We start from the raw sequence: 27,372 nt of genomic DNA, 5'->3' as shown, positions 1-27,372 counted from the left end.
TATAAATATTTCTTAAGCAATCTGCTATTTTTAAAGCATGATTTATACACCCACTTTTCTGGAAGGTTTATCTTGGAAAGAAGTTGATCATTCAACACATTGCTATTAGCTTGATCTTTCTTTTCTAGTATGCATTTCTTATAAAAACACACACATACTTTTTTACTGTACCTGTCCTCATCTCACCTCCTCTCTTATTACATAAAGCTTAAATAAAAATTAAAGCTTGAAGAACTTTCTAGGGGCACTGCACTGAAACAGAGCCCCTTCAAATTTTTAACTCATACCTACTGCTCTGCACACTCACTGCCTAATAAATATAGTATGGATTTCACCTTATGAGGTCTTTAATCACTTCCTCAATGTGACTGCCAGCACTGAAGACAAGTTAGTATTAGAAGCCCATAATCACAACAACCCAGAAATCCATTTTTGTTTTGTGGTGAGAACATTTAAGATCTACTCTCTTAGCAACTTTCAAATATATAACCCATACTAACCCTAACCCTAACTATGCACATTATGCTACACATTAGGTTCCCAGAACTTATTTATCTTATAACTGGAAGTTTGGTACTCTTTGACCAACATCTCCCCATTTCCCCCAGCAACTACCATTTTACTCTCTGTTTCTATGAGTTTGGCTTTTTAAAATCCCACCTGTAAGTGAGATCATATAGTATTTGTCTTTCTCTTATTTTACAGGGTTATTTATTATACTAATAGAAAACATATATATAGGACTTACTATGTACAAAACATTGTTCTACCTATTTTATAGGAATTACCTCAGTCAATGCTCATAACCCTATGAGACAGATGCTATGATTATCCCCATATAAGGAACAGAGCACAAAGAAATTGGGAACTTGACCAGTCACACTGTTCTTAACGTGATAGAATTGGGCAGTCTGGCTCCTGTGTCTGTGCTCTTAAGTGCTTTATAACCCCACCCTACCTTATATGCTGCGCTGATCGTTGGTTCTCTTGAAGTTTGACTCTCAACTCTATGTGTGTTCGTGTCTATTACACTCCTACTATACCTGAATGTGAATTTCTAAATCTCCCTCATTTGCTGTGCCTACCTAATATTTAAATGATACCAGATTTATAATCTGTAGTCCTTTATATACTTTATTTATTTTTTAGGTTTTATTTATTTATTTGAGAGAGAGAATGAGAGAGAGAGAAAGCATGAGAGGGGGGAGGGTCCGAGGGAGGAGCAGACTCTCTGCTGAGCAGGGAGCCCGATGCGGCACTTGATCTTGGGACTCCAGGATCATGACCTGGGCCGAAGGCAGTCGCTTAACCAACTGAGCCACCCAGGCGCCCCGAATTATATATTTTAATTAAACGTCATTTTAAATTGAGATAAATCCAATTAAAAAGGCAAAAATAATGTTTTAAAATAAAGAGTTATGAATTATATTTGTGAACATACCTTGTATTCATTTTTATCTTGAAGATCTGAAGTAAACAATCTTATTTTCATATCAGCAGCAGAAGTACAAAATCTGGAAGTAAAAAAACAAAACCAACACAAATCAATAACCAGAGCTACAAGCAGAAAGAACGAATCTCACATACATAATGTTAAGTGAACAAAGCAGGACAAAAAAAAGGATATTATTATTCCACTTATATGAAAGTTCTTAAGTAGGAAAAATTATATTGTTTTAGGGATGCATACATAGCTAATAAAACTATTTAAAAAACAAGAAAATGACTGTCATAATAATCATGAGATTAATTATCTTTAAGAGGAAGGGAGAAGGTTGATTAGAGAGGGGCACAGGGGGGACCTTGGGTGCTGGGCATGTTCGATTTCTTGATCTGGGTGATATTACATGGGTGTTTGTTTTACAACAGTCATGTTAAACTGCGCATGTACTTTTTTTGCACTTTTTGGCATGTATGCTCTATTTCATAACATACAAATAAAAGGTAAGAAAAACTAAAAAGCAAAGCTTATCTACCTAATTCTTCTCCTTTGAATCTGTCCCATTACTGTTTTGGGTATTCATATTTCCCATTCAGAGGAAACTTTAGAACAGACTTGCTACAAGAACATTACTAATGTGAGGTCTCCTACTGTAGATCTCCTCATACTTACACCATAAGAAATCATTTAAAAATCGCTCTCCAAAATATCATTTCTAAAATAGAAAAAGGCTACTTTAGAAGGTTTTTAAAAGAAATATCTCAAGCAAAAAGGTTTATAAAGTATTAGTAGAAGAGTAAGGCCAAGTTCAGTAAAAACATCAGAGAACAAAGGACTTACAGGGGTTAAAGATTACTTACTAAAAAAAAAAAAAAATAATGAAAGAATCTTATTAAAAGAAAAAAACACACAGACACACACAACTTTATGGCAAACCTTGTGTTGTTCCACTTTTCTCCAAACTTTGCTGCTTGAGTTTATATGTGGTAAGTGTATTTACACCGTCCCTTAATTAAACCATAAAGCCTCAGAGAACATAAGTAAGGTGAAGAGTTACTTTCCAGCAAGTATAAAGAACAGCAAGTGGGGATGAACAGAGAGAGAGTAGAACTGAGACAACTAAATGCTAAAGATAAAACACTAGGAATGGATTCTTTCTAGCTGTAAGTTAAAAGTTAATGATGATAAGATAGACACCAAGTTATACTTCAGTCATCTTGATAGATCAATCTTTAGTCATGAAAAAAACAGTATTTACTTTGTAATATATATATATATATAAAAGTAAAATAAGAAATACAAATATAGTTTAGTCACAATTGTGTAAAGTTATTTATGAAAAAAATAGGATACTGAATGTAGAGACGGCCTTTAAAAACGTTTTTGTATAGTCCAAATTTGATATAGTAAATATATAGTTTTATAACAAAAATATATTTTATTTAAAAACAAAACTGTGCTGTCAGCTTGTTCTAAAAATACTGTCTTTAAAATTGATGGCTGGTTAATATTCTGAATTTATCATATATATTTACAGAATTAAAGAAAATTTGAGACCACTTATCAAAAAGCAACAACAAAAAAGATGAAACAATACAGCATATCCATTAAAAGGAGGACAGGAAAACAGGCACCAAGCAGAACCATGGAAGACTATATAGCTTTCAACATCTGCTAGAGAATGCAGAGACTGACTCGTTTAGCTCCAGATTCTGTGAACACCTTTTTTTTAATATAAAAGGAAATGAACAGCAAACTGGCTATTGACAATGATATACGTATGTTAACAAGTGCTGTTGTGTGGGTTATTCAAAATTCAGTTAGCTAAAACCTGTACAGCTTCTAGAAGAAAAGAGAACATCTTCAATCTTGTTGTAGGCAAATATTCTTTAGATAGGAAATAGAATGCATATGAAAAAGTGCTCAAAATCATGAATCATCAGGGAAATGTCACTGTGGTCCCAACCATAATGGCTAAAATAAAGACTGACAATATTGAAGAGTTGGTAGAGCAAGTTGAACATATCTAGATTATTGGTGGGGATATAAAATGGTAGAACCACTATGGAAACTGGTACTTTCTTAAAATGTTAAAAAACATTCAACCACCCTCTGATTCAGCAGTTCTACTCCTAAGAGAAATGAAACCATGTATCTACTAAGAGCCGTATACAGGGGTACTCATAGCAACTTTAGTCATAATAGCTAAAAACTGGAAACTGCCCTGGTGTCTATTTAGAGGAGAATGGATAAACACATAGTGGTATTTATACCATGTAATGGTATACCTTTCAAAAATAAAAAGAATCACCAGTAGTTATAACATGAATAAATCTCAACAACAACAACAGAGGCACAAAAAATACATTCTGTATGATTCCACTTATATGAAGTTCTTGAATAGGCAAAACTAATTTCTGAAAATTAGATTAATGGTTGCTTTAGCAGAAGATGGGGTATAAGGATTGACTGGGAAGGAGCACAAAGAACCTTTTGAAGTGACAGAAATGTTATGTATTACCAGCATATGGGTTATACACGTGTATGCATGTCAACACTGGTTAAATGGTACCCTCAGAAGTTGAGAATTTCACTATATGTGAATTATCCCTTAATTAAAAAAAATTAGGTTAGCTCAGTAAGGCTACTATATTGTTTACTAAAAGAAGGCATATCTTTTAGATTTGGTATCTGTGGAAGCGAGGTTAGTGTTTTGAACAAACATTAAACAACCTGACACATATTGCCTTTGTGAAGAAGGCCTCAGCAGGTATTAAGATTTTTCTCAAAAAGGAATTGTTCTTTTCAAATGTTTTCATAAAAACTGAAGCCCAAGGATTAGAATTGCAGTTTTATGTACTGTCAAACATGAAAATGTGATATTGGCCTGTGTGTGCAGCAGTAAGGTTCATTAATGACTCAATCAAATTGACTTACTTCAACAGAGTTGTACTTTCAGTAAGTGGTGAACTCAGTGAAGAATCTGTGTAGACTTCAAACGATTCAGGTGAAACTCAAGTAAAGAGCTTTGTAGTCAGGCCCCAACATATACTCAAGGCATCACTGCCATGTTGCGTATTTAAATCACAAATTCAGATAATAAGTCTAAGTTATGAAATAATGGCCGATATTAAAATATCTAATACTGAAATTGGGGAAAATGGAAGTGGAGGAAAAAAAAGTCCTTATGATCAAAGACTTCAGATCACTTAAAACAAAGAACATTAATAAATACTGCACTTAATATTTTTAAACTTACTTGATTACTGGAGGCAATGAATCAAGTCTAGTTTCTGGGCTCCAAGCTATCCCATCGACCCTGACTCCATGCTGAAACGTTCGTAGTGTTTTATATTGAATTCCTTCAATATCTGCTTCTTCCTCCTAAGCATACACAGTAAATGTTTTAAGAAGTTATGAGAACAAACACTATAATACTCTGATTTTACCATAATGAAGATTTTATCAGGAGGCCATATATATTCTTTTGAGAAGTTCAAAAACAGATTAGATACTGAGATTTAACTGGTTCGCTTAACAATGACAACAAAAATAGCTAAAACTGTCTAAGCCTCATGGAAAACTCTCTAGGGCAACTAAAAACAAACAGTAAACATATTTTCACATAGTATTATATATGGCACTATACATGTGTAAGATGTTACAAATTGTTCATCTGTTATGGACTATGAATAATGAATATGTTAATACAATCTGGTTAATTTAGTCTTTTGGATATAGGATTCTGGTTTAGATATTTAATTAAAGCCAGTTTATTTACCTGCTTTGGTACTACTAAAATAATTTCAGTTTATCTTCATGGGAAGATGAGGAAAAAAAATGAATTTTGAAGAGTCATTTAGGTCTGGAAACAGGGATAATCACCTGAAAAACTTTCCCATTATAAAAATAATATAATGCAGCTATCTTAAGTACTTCTGTCCACATCCAAAAACTAACAGCTTCAGTTTGCAGGGCAAAAAGACAAAGTTTAGTGCCTGCACAAGGAAGGATGATTGGAGACTTCTGCATAGATCCTTCTAAGGGGGAAGTAGGAAAAAAAAAAAACCCCAAACCAAAAGTGCCACGCAAAATATCTACCTTAGGTGAAGGCTAAGAGAGAAAAGCCACTTATGAGAAATCTCTACCATTAGCTGGCCGTAACATGAGTCTGGGGATTGAATTCACATTATGTGCTCCAGAAAATGACAATTGATTTCAAAATGGTCATATGTATGGTAGTGGCCCAGAGCACCTGACAAAGGCAAATTCTCTTTGGATGAACTACCCCTACCCAGGTCTCAAAAAGTTCCCACAGATATAGTTCAATCAAATATGATCTTACACACATGCACTCAAACGTGAAAACAAAGAACCACAAACACAACAAGTATGAGTAAGCAACAAGAGATTACCAAAAATGATTAGGCAGATTTTAAAAAGAACCAAACAAAACTTTTAGATTAAAATATCACAATGGAAAAAAAAAAATCAACGCTTAGAGCAGCTGGGATACAGATTTGAAAAAATTACTCAGAATGGAGCAAAGAGAAGACCAAAAAAAAAAAAAAAAAAAAGTTAAAAGGGATTCAGTGAGAAGTTCCACCATGTATCTTATTTGGGTTGTAGAGGAGAGAATAGAGGGAATGAGAAAAAAGGCAGTATTTGAAGAGATAATGGCAAAGGATCCTCCATACTTGATGACGGACACCAATATATGTATTTAGAAAGAACAATACATCCCAGGCAGCTTAAATAAAAAGAAATCTGCAGGCAGATATAACATAGTGCAACTTCAGAATACACACACAAACTCTCATGATACATAATAGTGTGTTTGTGTATATACATATTGAGGGAGAGAGGGAGGGAGGGAGGGAAGGAGGAAGGGAGAAGAAATCAGGGCGAGGGTGGGGATTTCAGCAACAGCTGCCAGAAAAAAAAGAGGTTTCCTATACAAGAGATTTCCTATAAAAGAATTAGAACCACCATAGACTTCTTGGCACTAAACTTCTCAAAACAACAAATGCATAAAGATAGTGGAATAAGATCTTCAAAACAATGACAGAAAAAACTTTAGTAGGACTATAAACACAACAAAACTGTTTTTCAAGAATGAAGCTGTATTAAAGATATTTTCAGAAAAACAAAAACCAAAACTGAAGCATCAATAAATTCTCACTAAACGATCTAAAGCAGAGGGTGGCAAACTACGACTGGGCCAGATTTGGCCTATGGCTTGGTTTTGTACAGCCCATGAACTGAGAATCATTTATATATATATACATATGTAATATATATATATATTTAAGATTTATTTATTTGAGAGAGAGAGCGATCTCAAGCAGGGGGAGCAGGAGAGGTAGAAGCAGGCTCCCCACTGAGCAGGGAGTCCTATGTGGGGCTGGATCCCAGGACCCTGGGATCATGACCTGAGCCGAAGGCAGGCGCTTAACCGACTCAGCCACCCAGGTGCCCCCTCATTTTTATATTTTTAAGGAGTTGTAAAAAACAAAGAATAATTTGCAACAGGTACCATAAGTGGCTGGAAAAACCTAAAATATTTAGGCCATTTGTCCCTTTATATAAAAAATTTAGTAGTGAACTTTTTCTTGTAGTAAAGGATGTGCTTTCAGGTGAAGAAAAATGACCCCAGAAGGAAGGCCTGAGATGTAAGAACAGTGAGTAAAAAAATCAAAGGCAAGCAGATGGGTTAATCTAAACAAATATTAGCCCTATAAAACACAGTTTGTGGGTTAAAATGAAAAGAAAAACAACTGAGAACTAAAATATGACATTAATATAAGTCTGAAGGGGGTGATGGTAGTTCAAGAGCCAAAAATCCTTATTTTGTTCATGAAGAAGTTAAAGATACTAATTTTGACTTTGTCTAATTAAGTATGCATGTTAAAGTGTCTTTGGTAACAATTAAAAGAAGAGAAACAGCATGCACAACCTCTAAATTATCAGGGAGGAAAACAATGAAAGGAGGTAACAAAACACAAACAGAAGACATAAGAATATGCATATTGGCAATGTTTTCAAGAATAAAAAACTAAAAATAACCCAAATAGCCAATGGAAGAATAGACAGATTAATTATGGTATATTTGCATAATATACCATTCAACAACGAAAACAAATGAATTCTGACATGCAGGAATCTAACAAATACAATGTTAACAGCAACACACTGTAGAAGAACATAATACAGAATAATTTCATTAATACAAAGTTTGAGACATGAAAAATATACTCATTTGCAACACCTACATATATGGTAACTCACCAACACAAAATTTCAGACATGGTTACCACTTGGGGGTGAGAAGGAAAGGCAGTAAGGGAAGAACACCCAGAGGGATTCAAAGGAATTGCTAATGTTCCATTTCTTAAGCTGGGTAGCAGGCATCCAGGAATCTATTTTATTGTTCTTTATACCTTATATAGATAACATATATTTTAAAATACTTTTTATAAACTTAAAATATTATAATTTAAAAATTGTTTGTTATTTAAGTCAATACCCTAACTGGGTCTAGAGACTACAGCAAAATTTTTCATGACAAATTTTCCCAAGGAATCCTCTGTATTAAGTGACTATAATTATCTTTTATAAGTTTATAGAATTATAAAATATCACCAGGGAAAAAAAATCCAGAGCAGGTGAAACTTATTTAATGGAATACATATGTCTACATAGATAGGAATATTATCTGAAGGCCTGTTCTAAGAATTCCATTCATCCTGAATCTAAATGCAGTTTTATCTGTACCTTAATTGAATCCTATTGAATGTGTTGATTTTTCAAGGATAAAATTTTAGTCTTTGGGATCCTAGCAAAGCCATTTCACAAATACATTGCACATGGGTTTTCTCTACATAATTCAGATGCCCCTTGAAAAATAACTTTAAATTTCAAACTTAGAGTTAACAGCAAAAAGTTTTTCCATAAATGAAAACAGGAAATAGAAATGTACTTATCAAGGAAAGAAAAACACTGTCAAATTTTATTACTTCATAATCTGTGTGTATAACTGTACAGCTAACAGCCAGATATGCCAGGGCAGCAACCACTAAGCAATTTAAAAATAAGGTTAAGAGCCTACTCATAGCTGACTTCATAGTTTGGGTTACATCTATTTTTCCACACTGGACAAATCAATCTTCTAAAAATGAAGTTTTTACCACCAAAACAACCATTACTTTGCTACTGTAACAACAGTGTTGACAATTAGGTCCTGTAACTTGTTACCCAAAGTATATATGGAGTTATTGGGTGGCCATGGAGATCAAGAAATCCCAGGGACTGTATAGCTTGAGCTTTATGTATTCCCAGTGAAACCTTTTTTCCTGGCAGCAATGTCTGCCACTGAGCCAACTCAAAGGCCAGGGTGTGTGTGTGTGGTATAGGCAGAGACAAACGTTATTTTGGGTTTATTTTGGGGTGTAGGCAGTATTGTATAGGCAGGAAATTAAGATACTTTGGAAAACTTGCTACAATATAAATCATTATAGAAGGCTCTGGCGTATTTGAGGTTGGGGCAATGCCAGGTTGATGCAAGGGCTCTTCTAAGGGTTTGAAATCGGCAGGCCCTCTCATCACACCCAGTTAAGGCCAAATACAGAATTTTAGTCAGATGAGACTGTAAAGTTTACCTAGTCCGCTTCATTCACTTCACACTTGAATTTATATAACATCTGGAGAAAGTTTGCATAACTCTTCTCTGAACACTCTCAGTGACAGGAAACTAGCTACTACTTGGGGGAGCTTATTCAACTCTGGGGGGAGGGGTAGTTCTAATTTGAAGAGCTCTCTTTAACATTAAACCCAAACCTGTTTTCATGTAAATTCTACTCATTGCTCCAAATTCTGCTCCCTGGAACCACATAGATGAAGTCTACTTCAGTGACTCAAGTATTTGGCCACAGCTGATCTTAGGTGAACACACTCAAAGAAGATTCAGCGTCAGTGGTAAAGCACTACAAGCCACAACTTCACTCAGAAAGACTTGACAAATAACACAAAATATATTTACCATTCTGAGTCTTTCCTCTTTCACATGACAGTTTTAAACATTTTAATACCATTCTGAAATGTCTTCAAATACATTATCTCATTTGCATCATAACATACACTGCTGAGAAATGAAGATTAAAGGATACAGAGCTATGCTGTCCAATATGGTAGCCACTAGCCACATGGGATGATTAAGCACTTGAAATACGGCTAGTTCCAACTGTGTATACTTTATAAAGTGCAAAATCCACACCAGATTTCAGACTTAGTATAAAAGTATATAAAAATCTCATTCATTTTTTATGTTGGTTACACATGAAATATTTTGGATACACTGGGTAAAATAATACATTAAAATTAATTTCATCTAGTTTTTACTTCTCATAGTGTGGTTACTATAACATTTGAATTTATATTTGGGCTCACACTGTATTTCTATCAGATAGCATTGAATTAACTCCTTTTGGCAGTTTAATCATTACACTGATTCATGGTGAACATCCAGGTGACTAAAAACTGTAAGTCACAATTGTCTCCTCTAGCTTCAGCAGTGTAGCATTTTAAGACTTTATTAAATTTTAGCTTGTTCAACTTGGCACATTAATCCAATCTATTAAATACCTGAATTCTAAGCACAGTGTCTGGCATACAACAGGTGCTCAATAAATACTTGTTACGTGAAGTTTATCATCCAAAGCATTAGGTATCCTTCTCAGCTTCATGTTCTATATAAATTCAATGTGCTTGCTTAAATCAAATGTTCTCGAAATTCAAGTCCCCAATTCATTATTGGTGATCCTTTGAATAGACTTAGAAACTTTCATGTTCCCTCTACTCTTTGCACATAGGACTTCTTATAGCAGTTTTCTTACTGCACTGTTTTACACTTAAACATCTAGAGGTCAGGATCTTTGCTTTTTTAACATAGGTATTACCAATTCCCAGCACCTGATTTGCACTTAATACTTGACAAATACATGATACCAATTAATAGTACTATCATTCAGCTCAAATTTCCATCATATTCAAAAGAACACCATAGAATTATTCTGAAAAATGCTTTGGTGAAATTTAAATCTTCTGTATTGACAGTGTTTTCCTAAGAGTCTTAGAATGAGGATTGCCTTCCCAATAGGAATGTGGAAAACTTTCAATTCAATTTACCTTTACTTTGTTTTCTCTCAGACAAGAGAGAAGCATGAAATTGGATGCTATGGAACTTCAAGATTCTAACATGAGAGAAGAGAAACAATGTTTAATAGTATTTAATTAGATAACAAAATCATTTTAAAGGGAAGTGATAATTTATTATGAATCCCCAAGGGCAAATTAATTTATCATGAATCCCCATTATTATGACTTGATTCTCCTCCAGAACTGTTTCAACCTATCTGAATAGCAGCATCAAAGGAAAAGAACAGGGGTTTAGAAACGGGGTCTACAGCTTGTTTTTTCATTTACTAGTCATACAAATCCCTGAACTTCCTTGAAGTACAATGCAAACTCTATGAGGATGGGGACAGTTGCTTAATTTTATTGCCAGTACTTGGCACAAGAACGTGCCAAGTTAATAAAATCCAATTCTTTCTTTATGTAGTTTGGCTGTTAAGACCTAGATTGCCAATCTGACAGGTCTGAGGATCAACAAGGACAATGTGCATGACATGACAGAGCAATACAAACATTTTTTGCTAGTTCTTTCTTCTCATTGTCTTTTTCTCTCTGCCACTCATCACCTCTGCCTTTCTTTTTTCCTGATTTTTTTCTCCCTTCTTGACTTTCTCATTTCTTAGTTGAACATAAATTAGAGATAAAACATATTTTTTCAGTATTTTTTAACACAATTCTGTGTTCAGTTACTAATTTTAAAAGTAATGAAGTAAAGAGTTAGTGTCACCTGTAGGGAGTTGCTTTACTCTTTTGTGGGTTAGTAGCCTGCACCAGAAAAAAGTTTTCTCTCAGTCTTTTTCAAGAGTGTGTTAGATTATTTCTCCTAATCATGTGGACTTTTTATGATCCTAACCAAGTAGTCCAGCTAACGTCAGGCTGTTGGTCACTTAGCCTGAAAGCTAGCAATTCTTACCCCAACCCTAAGAGACAATGTGGGACAATGTAAGAGCTCTTGTATTCTACTCAGACACCAAAAAACTGAAGCCTTTAATTCATATTTTCTCCTTAGGATAAATATGCATGCAGTCTAATTTTGCATAACTTTATTTAATGCACTGTAAAATGCTAAACTGCATTTATGATGTCAAAACACTGAGATAAAATACTGAACTGCCTCCTGAGTAAAAGAGGAAATAATAATGTTTATAATAGTACCACTTTAGTGATAAAGTTACTTTGAATCTTTGAAAACTGATCACTGCCAAATCACCTCACTGATTAATCTTGAGAAATATTGTTTTATGAATAATATTCTGGTAAACAAAGGATTAGCCAAGATTTCTGCACTGTTTACACTCTTTCACACGTGGAACTAGCTTTCCTGTGAGAAAACATGGTGTGTCCTCACCACAAAGTAATCTTGCTTTGGTGATTAAATATGGGCCGGTGCTGGGGGGAAACACTGACCAAATTAATGACAGTTAAAACATGTATTTATATATATTTATATATATATAAAACGTGCCAGATGCCTTCCAGGAAATTCACATGATGTACTAATTACATTCTCATAAGATCCTATTAACTATTATTTTCCTCATCTTTATAGAAGAGAGGTTAAGTACCTGTTCGAGGTCATATAGCTATCAACAGGTAAAGCCAGGCAGGAGTAAAAACCTTGGCATTTTGGCTCCAGAGTTTTATTTTTATTTTTTTTTTTTAAGATTTTATTTATTTATTTATTTGACAGAGACAGAGACAGCGAGAGCAGGAACACAAGCAGGGGGAGTGGGAGAGGGAGAAGCAGGCTTCCTGCTGAGCCGGGAGCCCGATGTGGGACTCGATCCCAGGACCCTGGGATCATGACCTGAGCCGAAGGCAGTCGCTTAACCAACTGAGCCACCCAGGCGCCCTGGCTCCAGAGTTTTAATGACTATGCTAAATTGCTGTTCAGTTAATAGGGTCCCATACTTTGTATACTCTGGATGTATGTATGCTTTAGATGTATAAAAAGTATGAGAGCATACTAATACAAAACCTGAATATCATGACAGCTGTAAAATCTCCTGGAGGATTATTTTTTAGGCTTGTTTCCTATATCACAGTGGAATGTAGAAAAACTGGATTAAGTAATTACTTAGGTCTCATTTAATTGTTTTCTCTGTACATACCAAATGTTCAGTTAGTCACAACCTTCAATTACCAGAATATTCCATTTCTAATCACGAGGTAAAAGAGAAGCCTCATAGTCTTTTTTTTTTCACTACCTATTTAATGTTTGCACAAATCTCAGGCATATATTACTGGAAATATCTTCCTTTGTAGTTCTTCATATCATTTTTTTTCTAACATTCAAACTCAATATGCTTTCCAGGTTTAGCCAGTTTACCAAGGTTTGTCTTTTTAACCAGTGAAATAGCTTCACTGTCATTCACTGAGTTTTGTACACTAACCTGAAATGTACACATGCCAACCACCACATAATTACCGCCACCATAGGCAATTAGGTTTCCTGAATCCCCACTGTCAAAGGGATTAAATTCTACCACATGCACATAATCTTCACAATCCACAGTGTAGGCAGCGTTTCTTGTGGCATCTTTCTTCATCTTGGATGTCAATGCTTGAGCAGTTGTAAAAATAAAATAGCCTTCTACTGGACAAGTTCACGAAACTGTGGATTACAGCACAGACATAGTTAGACAGAAACCATCAAAGTGTTAGTTACTTTCAGCAAATGAATGAAAATAAGGACATGGTATTTCAGATGCCAGAGACAGCTAAAAAAAAAAAATCAAGTACTTTAAATACTTTATGAATAATACCTGTAGAATAAATCATAATATCTTGTTTAGATTAACTAAAAGAGTACTTGAAGATGTAATTACTTTAGTAGTAAATATACTCATAAAAAATTAATGATAGTTAACATTTACAGAGCATTGTTTGCAGGTGCCATGTTAAGGATTTTACTGACATTAGGACACCTAATATTTGCAAACCTAAGCGGAGGCAAACGGTTCCCATTTTACAGAAGAAGAAATCGAAGCTTTAATAGGTTAGTTAGCTGTCAAGCTCGTAAGACGAGACAGCATTTGAAATACTTTACTACGTGTTGGACACCAGTGCTAGAGAAGAAAAACAGCCCTCCGCCTTGAAGATCACAATATCCGGTAACAGTTATGATTCAGTGTGAAAAGCACAATAACATAAGCAGATCCAAAATATAAGATCTGGAAAAAGGAGTGCCAAAATGCGTGATATAAAAATGATATTCATAAAACCAGGCACAAATCTTCAACCAACCTGTTATGGCCTGGTGTGCACTCTGGAAGTAGCATTCTCAGATGAGACTTAGGGATCTAAAGAGGTCTTCTCTCCCCCCCCCCCCCCCGCCCCGGCTTAATTGGATGCAGTTGTCCTGAGAATAGTTGGGCACAGTTAACGAACACATAAAGACCTGATAAGTATTTACGGAGAATCAGATGAATCCCACCTGAGGGAGCCTATAAACTAGTAGCCATACGAGTGGGAATCCAGGACTGGACATCTGTTAAGGGTGACCAGCAGGTGGATGCCCTTAGAGGCACAGTGGTGTGGGAAGTGGAAAAGATACAAGGTCAGGAAACTCGGTCCCCTTATTGCTTGTTAAACTGCCCAGTCTCACTACATTTTCAGGGTTTCACTGCACACGGCGGGCTGGACTTGCCCTCCAAAACTGGAAGGGCAGAACAGGGAGAAAACAACTGAAGTGCCCGCAAAGAGCCCCAACGCCTCTCCCAGACAGGCAAGTCCCGCGAGACCCCGCTACCACCTCCCGAAGCCCGAGGTCAGGGGGGAAAAGAGGTGGGTACGGCTCAGGAGAGAAGGAACTCGCACGAATAGTAAGGGATCGCTGGGCGGCCAGCAGCAAAGCAGTGCGAACCCTTAGGTTCCCGCGCGATACGCACCGGGGGCGTCGGGAAGTGGCCAGAAGGAAGCCGGTCTCCGCGGAGGCCGACCGCGGCGCGCGCCGACTCTCCTTCCGGGTCAGAGGGCGGAAGAGGCGATTGGCTCCCGAGCCTTCCCGCGAGATTTAAAATATAACTCACGGCGGACTCTTACAGCTTCTAGACTGCAGCCCGGGAGGACGATTCTTCAGTCCAGTCTGCACCTACCAGGTGTATTCCAAGTGAGGTGAGTCTCATCTCTTGCTTGCCCGCCTGTTACACTTTAATTTGTGATTCAGGCCGGGGCTGGTGAGAGATTTTCGGTGACAACTAAGTGACTGTCTAGTGGCTTTGCTCTGCAGCCTGGTTGGGTTTGGGGGTGTTGAAGAATTCACAATATCTAGTGGTGAATAGAGCTAGAAGGTTCTGAGGGATCATCTGCACACTGGAAGCCTGGAGCCCGTAGAGACCTACTTAGGTTCATTAGGTTGGCAGGAGACCAGGGTTCTACCTCCAAGACGCGCAGACTCCAGTTCCACTACTTTCGCCCTCTCCCTGTTATATTCTCCCAAAGAATATTTAGGATCTGCACTCTGACGATGATAGCACCAACGACTGCCTTTTTTTTTTTTTAATTGAGCACCTATTAAGTGAATGGCACTAGGTGGATTTTTACTGGTGTCTGATAGTTTTATGAGGTAAGATATCTTTTATATTTGAGGAAATTTATGTTCATCAGAGATTTTAAATACTGAAGAGCATACATCTTATAAATTGGGTGCCAGGGTGTGGGCCCTAAATATCTGGCTCAAAAACTCTTTTACCATCTCACACTGTCTCTCCAGTGATAATTTCCTGTCTCACAATTTTTGCTCCAGTGCAGTTTGGACTCCAGTTTTTTTTTTTTTTTTTAACAAGTATTTATTATCATTGCCACCTTCGACTATTTTTGTATAGGGCAGCCTGACATTCAGAGTGCTTGCATATTCATTATCTCATTGATTTCTCATAACTGGCTGAAAGATATTATTCCTGTTTTCTTTTTTTTTAATTTTTTTTATTTTTTTTAAAGATTTTATTTATTTATTTGAGAGAGAGAATGAGATAGAGAGAGCATGAGAGGGGGGAGGGTCAGAGGGAGAAGCAGACTCCCTGCCAAGCAGGGAGCCCGATGCGGGACTCGATCCTGGGACTCCAGGATCATGACCTGAGCCGAAGGCAGTTGCTTAACCAACTGAGCCACCCAGGCGCCCCTTATTCCTGTTTTCTATATGATGATACTGTCACCTAGGCAGTCAGTTGTAATGGTTATTGCCTAGGCTTATACAGCCAGCTAGCTGCTGAAAGAGCTGAGACTAGACCAGAGTTGGCAAACTAGGACACTACTTGCTTTTGTGTAGCCAGTTCCTGAGCTAAGAATAGATTTTGCATGTTTGAATAGTTGAAACAAAAACAAAAGGATAATATTTTGTGACATGTGAAAATTATATAAAAGTTAATTTCAGTTTCCATAAAGTTTTGTTGAAGCACAGCTATGCTCATATGTTTATGTATTGTCTGTGGCTATTTTCACACAGCAAGGTCAAGGTGAATAGTTGTGACAGAGACTGTATGCCTTGCACTCCTTAAATATTTACTATTTGGCCCTTTCCAACAAGTGTCCTGGCCCTTGGATGAGACTGTTGGCTTTATTTATTTTTTAAAGATTTCATTTATTTATATGAGAGAGAGAGAGAACGAGCAGTGGGGAGGGGCAGAGGGAGAGAGAGAGAAGCAGACTTCCCGCTGAGCAGGAAGCCCGATGATGCGGGGCTTAATCCCAGGACCCTGAGATGATGACCTGAGCCACCCAGGTGCCCCGAGACTGTTGGCTTTTATATGTGTCAGACACTGTGCTAAAAGCTAAACTTGTATTTATGTCATTTACTTTTCACAAAACCCTGTGAGATAGGAACTATTATTATTTTGTTTTCAGTACAAGGAAGCTGATACAGGGGAGGTGATAAAACTTGGTATAGATCTCACAGCTACTAAGTGTTGCAGCCAGGATTCAGAACAGTCTACTTCTTGACTAGTTTTCATTCTTAGCAATCTGAACTCATAATACTTTTAATTTTTTTTTAAAGATTTTATTTATTATTTAGAGAGAAAGAGAGAGAGGGTGGGTGCACATGTGAGCATGGAAGAGGGGCAGAGGGGAAGGGAGAGAGAGAATCTAAAGTCAGACTATGTGATTTGGAGCTCTGGATGGGGCTGGATCTTAGGACCCTGAGATCATGACCTGAGCTGAAATCAAGAGTGGGTCGCTTAACTGAGCCACCCACGCACTCCAGAACTCTTAATACTTGTAAAGAGTACCCTAAATAATTTAGTACTAAAGATTTATTTCAGGCAAACTGATCATATCACTGAAGCATTACTTCTTTTTTCTTTTAAGAAACGAGGATGATATTTTGAAGAGAAATATAACTTTTAGCTATTTACTAGATTGTATATATGTGGATATAGTTTTTTACTTGTATCTTTAAGTTGCATCACTGATGCAACTATGAATTATTGCTTTGTAACTGTTATATGCCCATTTTCTTGATTGTATAAACTTAAATACATAATAAACATTTGGCATTCTATTAATGCCCCATGGAAAAAAAGATAACAGAAAGGGTTAATAAATGGGATGTGTACAGTAAAATATCCCCCAAATAAGATAATGGCATATGAATATTTTGGAGACTAGCATACTTAAAAGAAAGTGGGGAAAAAAACCTTTTAGCAGCCATGTGTGTAAACTCAGAGAAAGGAATTGCTTCCTTATATAGACTTGAATATGTAAAACATTGGAACAACATCCAATTATTTTGAAAGACTTTTGTCTATCAGGAGAAGTTATGTAATACAGTGATTTAAGAGCACAGCTTATGGAGTTAAGCATCTTGGGTTTAAATCTGTTTTGCTATTTGCTAGCTGAGTGACATGAGGTGTCACATTCTTCAGATGTAAAATGAGGATAATAATGGACCTTCCTCATAGGACTCTTTCAGAGATTGAATGAAGTAATAAATATTAAGCTTTTGAAAAGTTCCTGGCACCAAGAAAACTCCTAAATATTAGATATGGTATTGGTTATCTATTGCTGTGTAACAGATCACCCCAAAACTTAGTGGATTTAAAACAGCAACCATTTTATTTGCTTCTGATTCTGTGGACCAGCAGTTTTGGCTGGACTGTTAGGTGGTTCTGCTGGTCTTGCTTGGGATCACTAATGTGGCTGCAGTTCATCTGGCAGGTTGATTGGGGCTGGAAAGTCTAACATAGTCTCTCATGTCTTTAAGTTGGTATTGGTAGTCAGCTGGAGTGTCTTAGTTCTCTTTTATATGGCCTCTCCAGTAGGTGAACTTGGACTTTTTTATATGGTAGTCTAGAGTAGCAAGAGAGTAAGGACTAAAGCTGCAAAGCCTTATATCAAGAGGCCCCCCAAACCACCCCCAGGTTGGATGTTTGCTAAGAAGACTCAGAGGACTCAGCATGTAGTTGTGCCCACACCTGTAATTTATTACAGCAAAAAGATGCTGAACAAAATCAGCAAAGAGACAAGCTATATGGGGAGAAGGTGCATGGGGTAAAGTCCTGGGGAGATCAGGCATAAACTTCCACAAGTCCTCTCTTAGCGGAGTCACACAGGACATGCCTAAATCCTCCAATAACAAATTGTGACAACTTATATGAAATGTTGTGTCAGGGAAGCTCTTTAGAGACTCAGTGTCCAGGGTGCTGATGTAGGCATCCTCAGTCTATGTTCCAAAATTCCAGACTCAGAAGAAAAGCATGTGTTCAGCATAAACTATATTATTTGTATAAACAGTTTAGGCACAGTGAGCCACTCTTACTGGAAAATCTCCTGAATTCTAAGTTTCCGGGTGCAGCCAAGGGCCAACCTTGTAAGCAGTCCTTTCAAAAGATAGACATCAGGCCTGCTGCTTTAACTCTTCTTATGAGCCTTTTGAGCTCTAGGCTTGGAACCCCCATGATGTCATTCTTCCATATCAGTTGGTCAAATCAAGTTACCAGACTGATCCATATTTAAAGGGTGGAAAAATGAACCACTTCTTTTGAGACAATATAGGGATGGGAGGAAATTGCCCCCTCCTTCTTTTTGGCAGTCTACCACACATATTACCATCTATCTCAAAACAAATATTTTGAAAATACAGCTTTAATTAGCTATGTCTGTGTCTATAGTTTATAGAATTTGCATATCTGTTTTGTATGCATTTTCAGATTGAAGGTTGGATTTTGTTATTTCAAAAGATTTGGCTTAAGAAAACTAAAGGAGAGGAATATATGATTAGGCAGAAATTGTATTGTTCTGTTTTCCTAAATTTAATTAAAAGCAATCTTAGTAAATATGAAATGACCTTTCGTTCACTACTTATTTTTCTCTAACTCTGCTCCCTTACACATGTTAAATATTAGTTTCCAATTAAAATAGATTTTTAACATTGCATTTTGTCCTACTTTCAGAGAATGGCTGAGCTTAATCAGAAGTCTATCTTGGATATGATTAAAGAGTTCAGGAGGAATTGGCACACTCTTTGTAACTCTGAGAGAACTACTGTATGTGGTGCAGACTCCATGCTCCTGGCATTGCAGCTTTCCATGGCAGAGAACAACAAACAGGTTAGTAGACTATATTTAGGTTTACTTTTTTTGAGTGAATTTTGGTAGCTGCTTACTTTAATTATATTAATTTTTTTGCAATATATGCCCTCCTATGATAATATCAATACACCATTTTCAAAAATGCCTCTGCATGTCTATGTCATTATGTCAGAATATTACAATTTGATTTGAAATGATTTGCTTCAAAATTAAGGCCTTCATATGGATAATATAATGTAGGACATACACATTCCATGTTTAATTTGAAGTCTTAAGATAAACATGCAACTGTTATTAAGGTTAAAAATATTTTTATTTATGATTTCTTTAAAAAGTTCTAGAAGGCACACATAAATAATGTTTATTTTAATATAATCAAAGTATTTTATGACTAATTTCAGACTCTGGTATAGATTGATTATTCCTAAGCCAGGCTATGAATCAGAATCTCTTGGGAGGGTTTTTTTAAACAATACTGGCTTCTGTGCTTCGGTCTTGGAAATTCTGATTCTCCTAATCTGCACCGAGACTCTGGAAATTTTCTTTTTAAAATCTTTTCTTAATCTGATCCTTATGTAGTTGGCTTGGACCAAACTAGTTTTTGGAATGAGCTATACATAAAGGGCTTGGGGTGTTCAGATGAGAGAAGGATGAATATAGGCTGGAGTGGTAAGAAAATTACTTAAACATATTGGATTTCAGGTAGCATACTTAAAGGAGGGGAACTCTTTGGATGGGAACGTTTGAAAGAAGGGATGAAGGAAGGGAAATATCAGTTAAGAAGCATCCAAGGGGATCAAAATCTTGATGGTTTGAAGATAATAAAGGAGATTGTCTTGACCAGAGAAGATATTTGAAGTGTGGAATAGTTTCAGTGGGTCTATTGGGCTAGATAGGGAAATGACATTCTGATGAATTATTTTAATCCTATATGTGAATCGTTCCCAGATTTTTAGATTTCATACACCAATAAAATTTCCAAAAAAAATATTAGACATTGACAGATTTGTACATTTCTCACGTTGGCAAATAAGGCCATTGAGAAAAAATAGTTACTAGAACCATCATTTTGAAAAAGGAAGAGAATTTTAATGCCTAAAAATTAGGAATTGTAAACTCTTAAAATAAGAGTTAGTCTTTACTACACATGGCAGTTGGCAGTGTTGCGTGTTTAAAACAGTATATATTAAAATAAAGTTTGAACATAGATTTTGATAAAATTCTATCTTACATAGTCATTCTTTTAACAAATATTTGAAATTTTACTATGTACTGGACATTATTCTAAACATTCTGAGGGAAATCTCTGCTTTTATGGCATTAATCTAGTGAGGAGAGACAGATAATACTCTAATAAATAAGATATTTTGTATTTTAGGTCATAAGTACTACAGAGAAAAATAAAAAAGATGTAGTTAAGGATTGTATAGAGTTTGGGATGAAAGAGTTCTTGGTAATGGGAATTTTTGTGGGAAGGGATTACGAGGCAAAGGGAACAGCCAATGCAAGGGCCCTAAGGTGGGAATATGCCTGGGCATGTTCAAGAACAACAAAGAGGCCTATCCAGCTGTTTATATACATGTTAAATGTTAATTTCTTCCCTTTCTCTCTCCCTTCTGGAGATGTTTTCCTTTTCTTTTCTTTTTTTTTTTTTTTAAGCTCCTTTGTGCCAGGCATTGTGATAAGTGTTGGGGTTAAAATGGTGAGCAAAACCAGACATGGCTCCTGCCTAGCTTATTGCCTGGTGAGTGAGGTAGACATTTAGTAGAGAAAAATACAAATAAATGCAAAATTATAGCTGTGAGAAGAGGTATATGATGCCACGAGACCAAGGAGTAGACTTGGTTGGAGAGATCAAGTTGAACTGTAAAGGAAGGAGAAGAGTTAACTAGGCAGAATGAGGGGCAAGATGATGAGGATGAAGGACCAGCATATGCAGCAGCCCTGGGCAGGAGACTGCAGAGAGATTTGAGAAAATGCCAAAGAACCAGTGTAGCTGAAGGGTGGTGGTTGTGGTTACATGTCCATTTGTCTGTTGTTTTTAATCAAAGTCATTGTTAAAAATCAATTTTATATAGGTATGTTGAAGAAAAAAAATGGAAGTCACACTTTTTGGCCCTTGTGTTTAAAAAAAAAAGTTAAACGTCCAGAAAAGTCACAAGAATAGTATACTGAATTCCTTTATGCCCTTCACTTAATTCACCAATTAATATTTTGCCACCTTTTCATCATTATTCTTTTAATATTTTGTATGTGTATGTATTATAGATACATAAACATACACAGGTATATATCGTACACATGCATACATATTATTCATATTACTCTGTAGGAACCATTCAATGGTAAGTAGTGGACATCCTGAGTCTTATCCTTAGACACTCTTGGTATTGTACATTCTGTGGGTTTTGACAAGACATGTATGCATCTTTATAGTATTTATAGAATTGTTTCACTGATGAAAATCCTCTCTGCTCCACCTATTTATCCTTCCCTCTCACCAACCCCTAGCACCTGCTGATCTTTTAACTGTCAGCATTGTTTTGCCTTTTTCAGAATGTCATGTAGTTGGAATCGGGAAGTATATAGCCTTTTCAGATTGGCTTCTATCATTTTCTTTCAGATGCATTTATAGTTCCTCCATGTCTTTTCATGGCTTGATAGCTCATTTCTTTTAAGTTTTCAGCAGTGAATAATATTCCTCTGTATGAATGTATCAGTTTATTCATTTACCTTTTACTTTTCTTCCAAACAATATTCAATAAGATATTCAATATTTAATAGCTTTTTAGTTTAATAATAATTGGATTTCCTGTTATCTTTTTTTTAAGATTTTATTTTTAAGTAATCTCTACACCCAACTTGTACTTACAACCCTGAGATTAAGAGTCACATGCTCTATTAACTGAGGCAACCACGTGCCCCTGTTATCATCTATCCTCTTTATTTCCAAGAGCTCTTTTTTATTCTCTTTTTTTGAAATATCATACTATTCTTGCCTCAAGCATATAGTTCTCCTTTGAGACTATTAATGATATTTTTTTGAGGTTTTATTGCATAATCTGTATTCAAGTTTTTTGTTTTATTAGTCTTACTTAGGAAGAATTTTTATTCTTCCTATCAGAGACTTTCTTCATAATGATCCTTGACCATGCACTTATATTTAAGTGGATCACTAAAATGCTTACTGGAGACTCTGCATGGAGCGTTAGGGGTTGTCAGTCTGATCTAACTGGGCTGTTTGGCTGGGAAACATCTGATGCCCATCCCTTTTAGAACAGTTTCTTCAGAAAAGAGTCTTTACACAAATGGTGTAAAGTTGAGTTGCCAATGTGTTGGGTGCTTGAAAGAAGTATGAGTATTTATAATATAAATGGTCATGTGATTCCTGTTGTTTTCACCTGCACTCTTCAGTTGAGACTCTATTTTACCCTCTCCAGAGAATAAACCCCCAATTTTTTGCCAAAGTGGTTGACTGTTCTCCCCTTTCTTAGCAGAAATAAATTATTAGGCAAAAGTTTAAATGAATATACCCTAACAATGAGACAGAAGAAAGAAATTAAGGAGTTGATCCCATTTACAATTGCACCAAAAGCCATAAGATACCTAGGAATAAACCTAAACAAAGAGGCAAAGGATCTGTACTCAGAAAACTATAGAATACTTATGAAAGAAATTGAGGAAGACACAAAGAAATGGAAAAACATTCCATGCTCATGGATTGGAAGAACAAATATTGTTAAAATGTCTATGCTACCTAGAGCAATCTATACATCCAATACAATCCCTAACAAAATACCATTGACATTTTTCACAGAGCTGGAACAAATAATCCTAAAATTTGTACGGGACCAGAAAAGACCCATAATAGCCAAAGGAATGTTGAAAAGAAAACCAAAGCTGGTAGCATCACAATTCTGGACTTCAAACTCTATTACAAAGCTATAGTCATCAAGAAAGTATGGTAGTGGCACAAAAACGGACACGTAGATCAGTGGAACAGAATAGAGAACCCAGAAATGGACCCTCAACTCTATGGTCAACTAATCTTTGACAAAGCAGGAAAAAATATCCAATGGAAAAAAGTCTCTTCAATAAATGGTGTTGGGAAAATTGGATAGCCACATGCAGAATGAAACTGGACCATTTTCTTACACTGTACACAAAAATAGACTCCAAATGGTTGAAAGACCTAAATGTGAGACAGGAATCCATCAAAATCCTAGAGGAGGACACAGGCAGCAACCTCTGTGACCTCTGTCACAGTAACTTCTTGCTAGACACATCTCCAAAGGCAAGGGAAACAAAGGCAAAAATGAACTATTGGGACTTCATCAAGATAAAAAACTTACGCACAGCAAAGGAAACAGTCAACAAAACCAAAAGACAACTGACAGAATGGGAGAAGATATTGGCAAATGTCTTATCAGATAAAGGGCTAGTATCCAAAATCTATAAAGAACTTTTTTTTTTAAACATTCTTTATTTTATTTTTTTTAAAGATTTTATTTATTTATTTAATTGACAGAGAGAGCGAGAGAGGGAACACAAGCAGGGAGAGTGGGAGAGGGAGAAGCAGGCTTCCGGCGGAGCAGGGAGCCCGATGCGGGGCTCGATCCCAGGACCCTGGGATCATGACCTGAGCTGAAGGCAGTGGCTTAACCAACTGAGCCACCCAGGCACCCCTTAAATCTATAAAGAACTTATCAAACTCAACACCCAAAGAACAAATAACCCAATCAAGAAATGGGCAGAAGACATGAACAGACATTTCTGCAAAGAAGACATCCAAATAGCCAACAGACACATGAAAAAGTGCTCCACATCACTCGGCATCAAGGAAATCCAAATCAAAACCTCAGTGAGATACCACCTCACACCAGTCAGAACGGCTAAAATTAACAAGTCAGGAAATGACAAATGTTGACAAGGATGTGGAGAAAGGGGAACCCTCATACACTGTTGGTGAGAATGCAAGCTGGTGCAGCCACTCTGGAAAACAGTATGGAGGTTCCTCAAGTAGTTAAAAATAAAGCTACCCTGCGGCCCAGCAATTGCACTACTAGGTATTTACGCCAAATGTATCTTTGTAGTAATCTGAAGGGGGCACCTGCACCCCAATGTTTATAGCACCAATGTCCACAATAGCCAAACTATGGAAAGAGCCCAGATGTTCATTGACAGATGAATGGATAAAGAAGATGTGGTATATATATACATTGGAATACTACTCAGCCATCAAAAAGTTGAAATCTTGCCATTTGCAGCAATGGGAATTAGAGGCTATTATGCTAGGGAAATAAGTCAATCAGAGAAAGACAATTATATGATCTCACTCATGTGCGATTTAACAAAACAGAGGATCATAGGGGAAGGGAGGGAAAAATAAAACAAGATGAAATCATCGAGGGATACAAACCATAGGAAACTCTTAATCATAGGAAACAAACTGAGGGTTGCTGGAGGGGAGGGGGGCAAGGGGATGGGGTAACCAGGTGATGGACAGTAAGGATGGCACATAATGTAATGAGCACTGGGTATTACATAAGACTGATGAATCACTGAATTGTACCTCTGAAACTAATAATACACTATATGCTAATTAATTGAATTTAAATTAAAAAAGGAAATGAAAAAAAAGTCTAAATGAAGATTACCCAGAGGTAATCATAGTACCGAGGCTACTCCAGAAATCTCCGTCATCACCTTTTTGCTGGGCAGATTTTTTTTCTAGTGGACATAGTAAGAGTGTTGTGTTTAGAGGCTTTGACTTCTTTGGCAGGGTGAGCAGGGGGGGTCTCTGATCCAGCTTCCCACCTCTTATGCTTGGCTTTGTCTCCTAAACTTTGTGCTCAGGGTTTATAAAAACCAGCTTCTTTAGTGCCAGGGAATGGTAGTTACCAGGGAAATACGGGTCCCACCATTTGCTTACCCCTTTATATTGGCATTTGCTCATTGTTTTTGACCTTTTGTAATTTCCCTTTCTTATGCACAATTCAGTCATGCTTAAAAAAGTTTTCCTATTTTCTCTTATAGTTTTAGGTATTTTATACCAGGAGGGGTTTCTCTGCATATCTAGCCGGGCAGATTGCCTAGTTAATGTATCTGTTTTAAAATTATAACAGATGGTATACACTCTTTCTGCATCTTGTTTTTATTATCCAACATTGTTTTCAAGACCTCTTTAGGTACTGATAGACAGAAAAGTTGATCTAATTTATTCATTTTAACAATCATCCTTTGTATGACTGGTATATTTTACTCATTGATAGACCTTTGGGTTGTTTGATTTTTTTTAATATTATAATCAATTCTTCATTGAAATGAGATGTCTGCACAGAACAAGAGTTTCTCTAGGCCCCATACACAGGTGGTCATATGATAGATACATCTTTAATTTGACTTGATACTACCAAATTACTCTTCAACTTGGTTATTAGAATTTACATTTATATCAACAATAGGAGGGTACCATTTTCTTATCTTTCTCCATATTAGATGTTGTTGTCTAAGAACAAGAAAAGAGAGAAGAGGGTATTTCATTTTAATTTTTCTGTTAACTAGAGCAATTAAACATCTTTAAAAATGCTTATTTGACTATTTAGGTATCCTCTTTTTATTGTCTGCTCATACATATCTTTTGCTTATTTTACTGTTGAGTTATTTTTATCTCTTTCTTACTCTTTAAAAGAGTTCTATGTGTACTTTGGATACTCACTTTATAACACACTTTGTTGAAAACTTCTGATGTGCTCCATTTTACCTACCTTCACTGGATATACTTCCTTTTACATTGTTTCACCAGTATTTATATGCCAAACTTCTCTACTGGTCTAACTTGATATGATCAGGTACTTACTCGACATTTTACCTTGATGTCCCCGTACAGTCTCCACATCAGTTTTTAAAAGTAGACCATATTGTTTCCTCCCTCAACTTACCTTCTTCATATTCTGAGTCTCAATCTTATATACCATTGTTCACTTAGTCAGTGAAGCTAGACACCCAAAGATCATTGTAAAGTCTCTTTCTTTTGCTTTCCATTGCAATCCATATTCAAGTCTTTCCAATTTTACTGCCTGAGCATTTTTTAAAAAAAATCTCTCCTTCTTTAGTAACATGAAGAAATGGTGCCAAGGTAATTAATAGAATCTGAGGATATTGTATAAATGGAATAGACTAGCTAAAGGTTAAACTTTGGTGACCATTTGCTGGAAAATGAAAAGAGAGAGAAATTGAAGCAATTATTAAGAATCATTATTGTACAGTAATTGAGAGCTGTTGTTTTGGAATTAAGCAGACCATGTTCAAATCACCTTCTATTTGTTTATGAATAATTTTTGAAACATACATATATCAAAAAGATAAGTGAAATGTACCCTGAAGAAAATTTAGTTTTCATTGTAAAAATTTTGATATGTTGAAATACTCAATTCAAGTAGTTTTTTCTTCTGGGCTTGTCTGTGTAGCACTCACTCAGGATCTCTTTCTACTTTTTAATTTTCTACTTGCTAATTCACTTAATTCACTGTGAAAGTTCAGACTCTGGGTGGGAAAGAAGAGGAAAGGTGAATTGCAACTGCGCTTAGCACAGTTTGTGTATGTGTGTGCACATGTGCAGTGGAGATGGTGGGCTGCAGTTCTGATTGACTCCAACTCTCCACGTGGGGTTAGCTCAGGCATCCCCAGCTGTTCTCAGACTTCCATGTCACTCAGCAATATGAAACATACACATATGCCTGCAAGTGCATTCATAAGTAGTAGATGGTAATAAAAAGTTGGGGTTGGTTGTATATATGCTTCACCTACATTTTTCACTCTGTGAGCTTTATTTAGGTTTTTAATTCTCTGAAGTTTGAGAACACGAGTCTCTAAAGTATGATCCAACTGAATTTGACTACAGTAAAACTTGGGAATACCTAGTAGAGTTGTTAGTCTCTCTACTGGTGTGTTTTTTTCTTCGCTGCTTTAATGGGGATAAAGAAAAGGTAATTAAAATAATATTTGAGTTTTAGGTTTTGGGCATGTTTTCTGAGGGGAAGTTTTTTTAGCTTAAATTGGATGACCTCTAGGAGCTTTATACTGCTAAAGATTTAACTTATAGATTCCTTGAGGACTACATGGCAAATATATATGACTTTTATTATTAAGTTGCAAATAGTGTTTTAGCTTTTCCTTTCCTTGGAATTGACTTCATAGTTTGACTCTGTCTGG

At 36.2% G+C, this 27,372-nt stretch overlaps 2 protein-coding genes across 4 annotated transcripts in view; one reads left to right on the top strand and one right to left on the bottom strand.

Moving 5' to 3' along the window:
• The window catches only part of NUP37 (nucleoporin 37), a 42,426-nt gene extending 27,825 nt beyond the window's left edge, over positions 1–14,601 (bottom strand). The window contains exons 1-4 of one of the 2 annotated variants that reach the window (XM_045872734.3): positions 14,521–14,601; positions 13,024–13,244; positions 4,701–4,825; positions 1,442–1,514 (exon numbers count right to left, since the gene is read on the bottom strand). In XM_045872734.3, the coding sequence (XP_045728690.1) occupies positions 1,442–1,514; positions 4,701–4,825; positions 13,024–13,179 (354 nt within the window). In that variant the 5' untranslated portion in view covers positions 13,180–13,244; positions 14,521–14,601. The other variant, XM_045872735.3, reaches the window with a different exon arrangement.
• Positions 14,602–14,609: 8 nt separating this feature from the next.
• Positions 14,610–27,372, top strand: part of PARPBP (PARP1 binding protein) — a 71,655-nt gene continuing 58,892 nt past the window's right edge. For both annotated transcript variants that reach the window (XM_064590727.1, XM_045872732.2), the window contains exons 1-2: positions 14,610–14,746; positions 19,021–19,176. In XM_064590727.1, coding sequence (XP_064446797.1) covers positions 19,024–19,176 — 153 coding nt within the window. In that variant the 5' untranslated portion in view covers positions 14,610–14,746; positions 19,021–19,023. The remainder of the gene's footprint in view (positions 14,747–19,020; positions 19,177–27,372) is intronic.

The sequence above is a fragment of the Mirounga angustirostris genome, unplaced genomic scaffold (assembly GCF_029215605.1).
Source record: "Mirounga angustirostris isolate CCGP_5_RB_7025 unplaced genomic scaffold, mMirAng1.0.hap1 SCAF_5, whole genome shotgun sequence".
Taxonomy (NCBI): Eukaryota; Metazoa; Chordata; class Mammalia; order Carnivora; family Phocidae; genus Mirounga; species Mirounga angustirostris.
The sequence above is the reverse complement of the archived record's forward strand: the minus strand, read 5'-3'. Positions and strand labels throughout refer to the sequence as shown.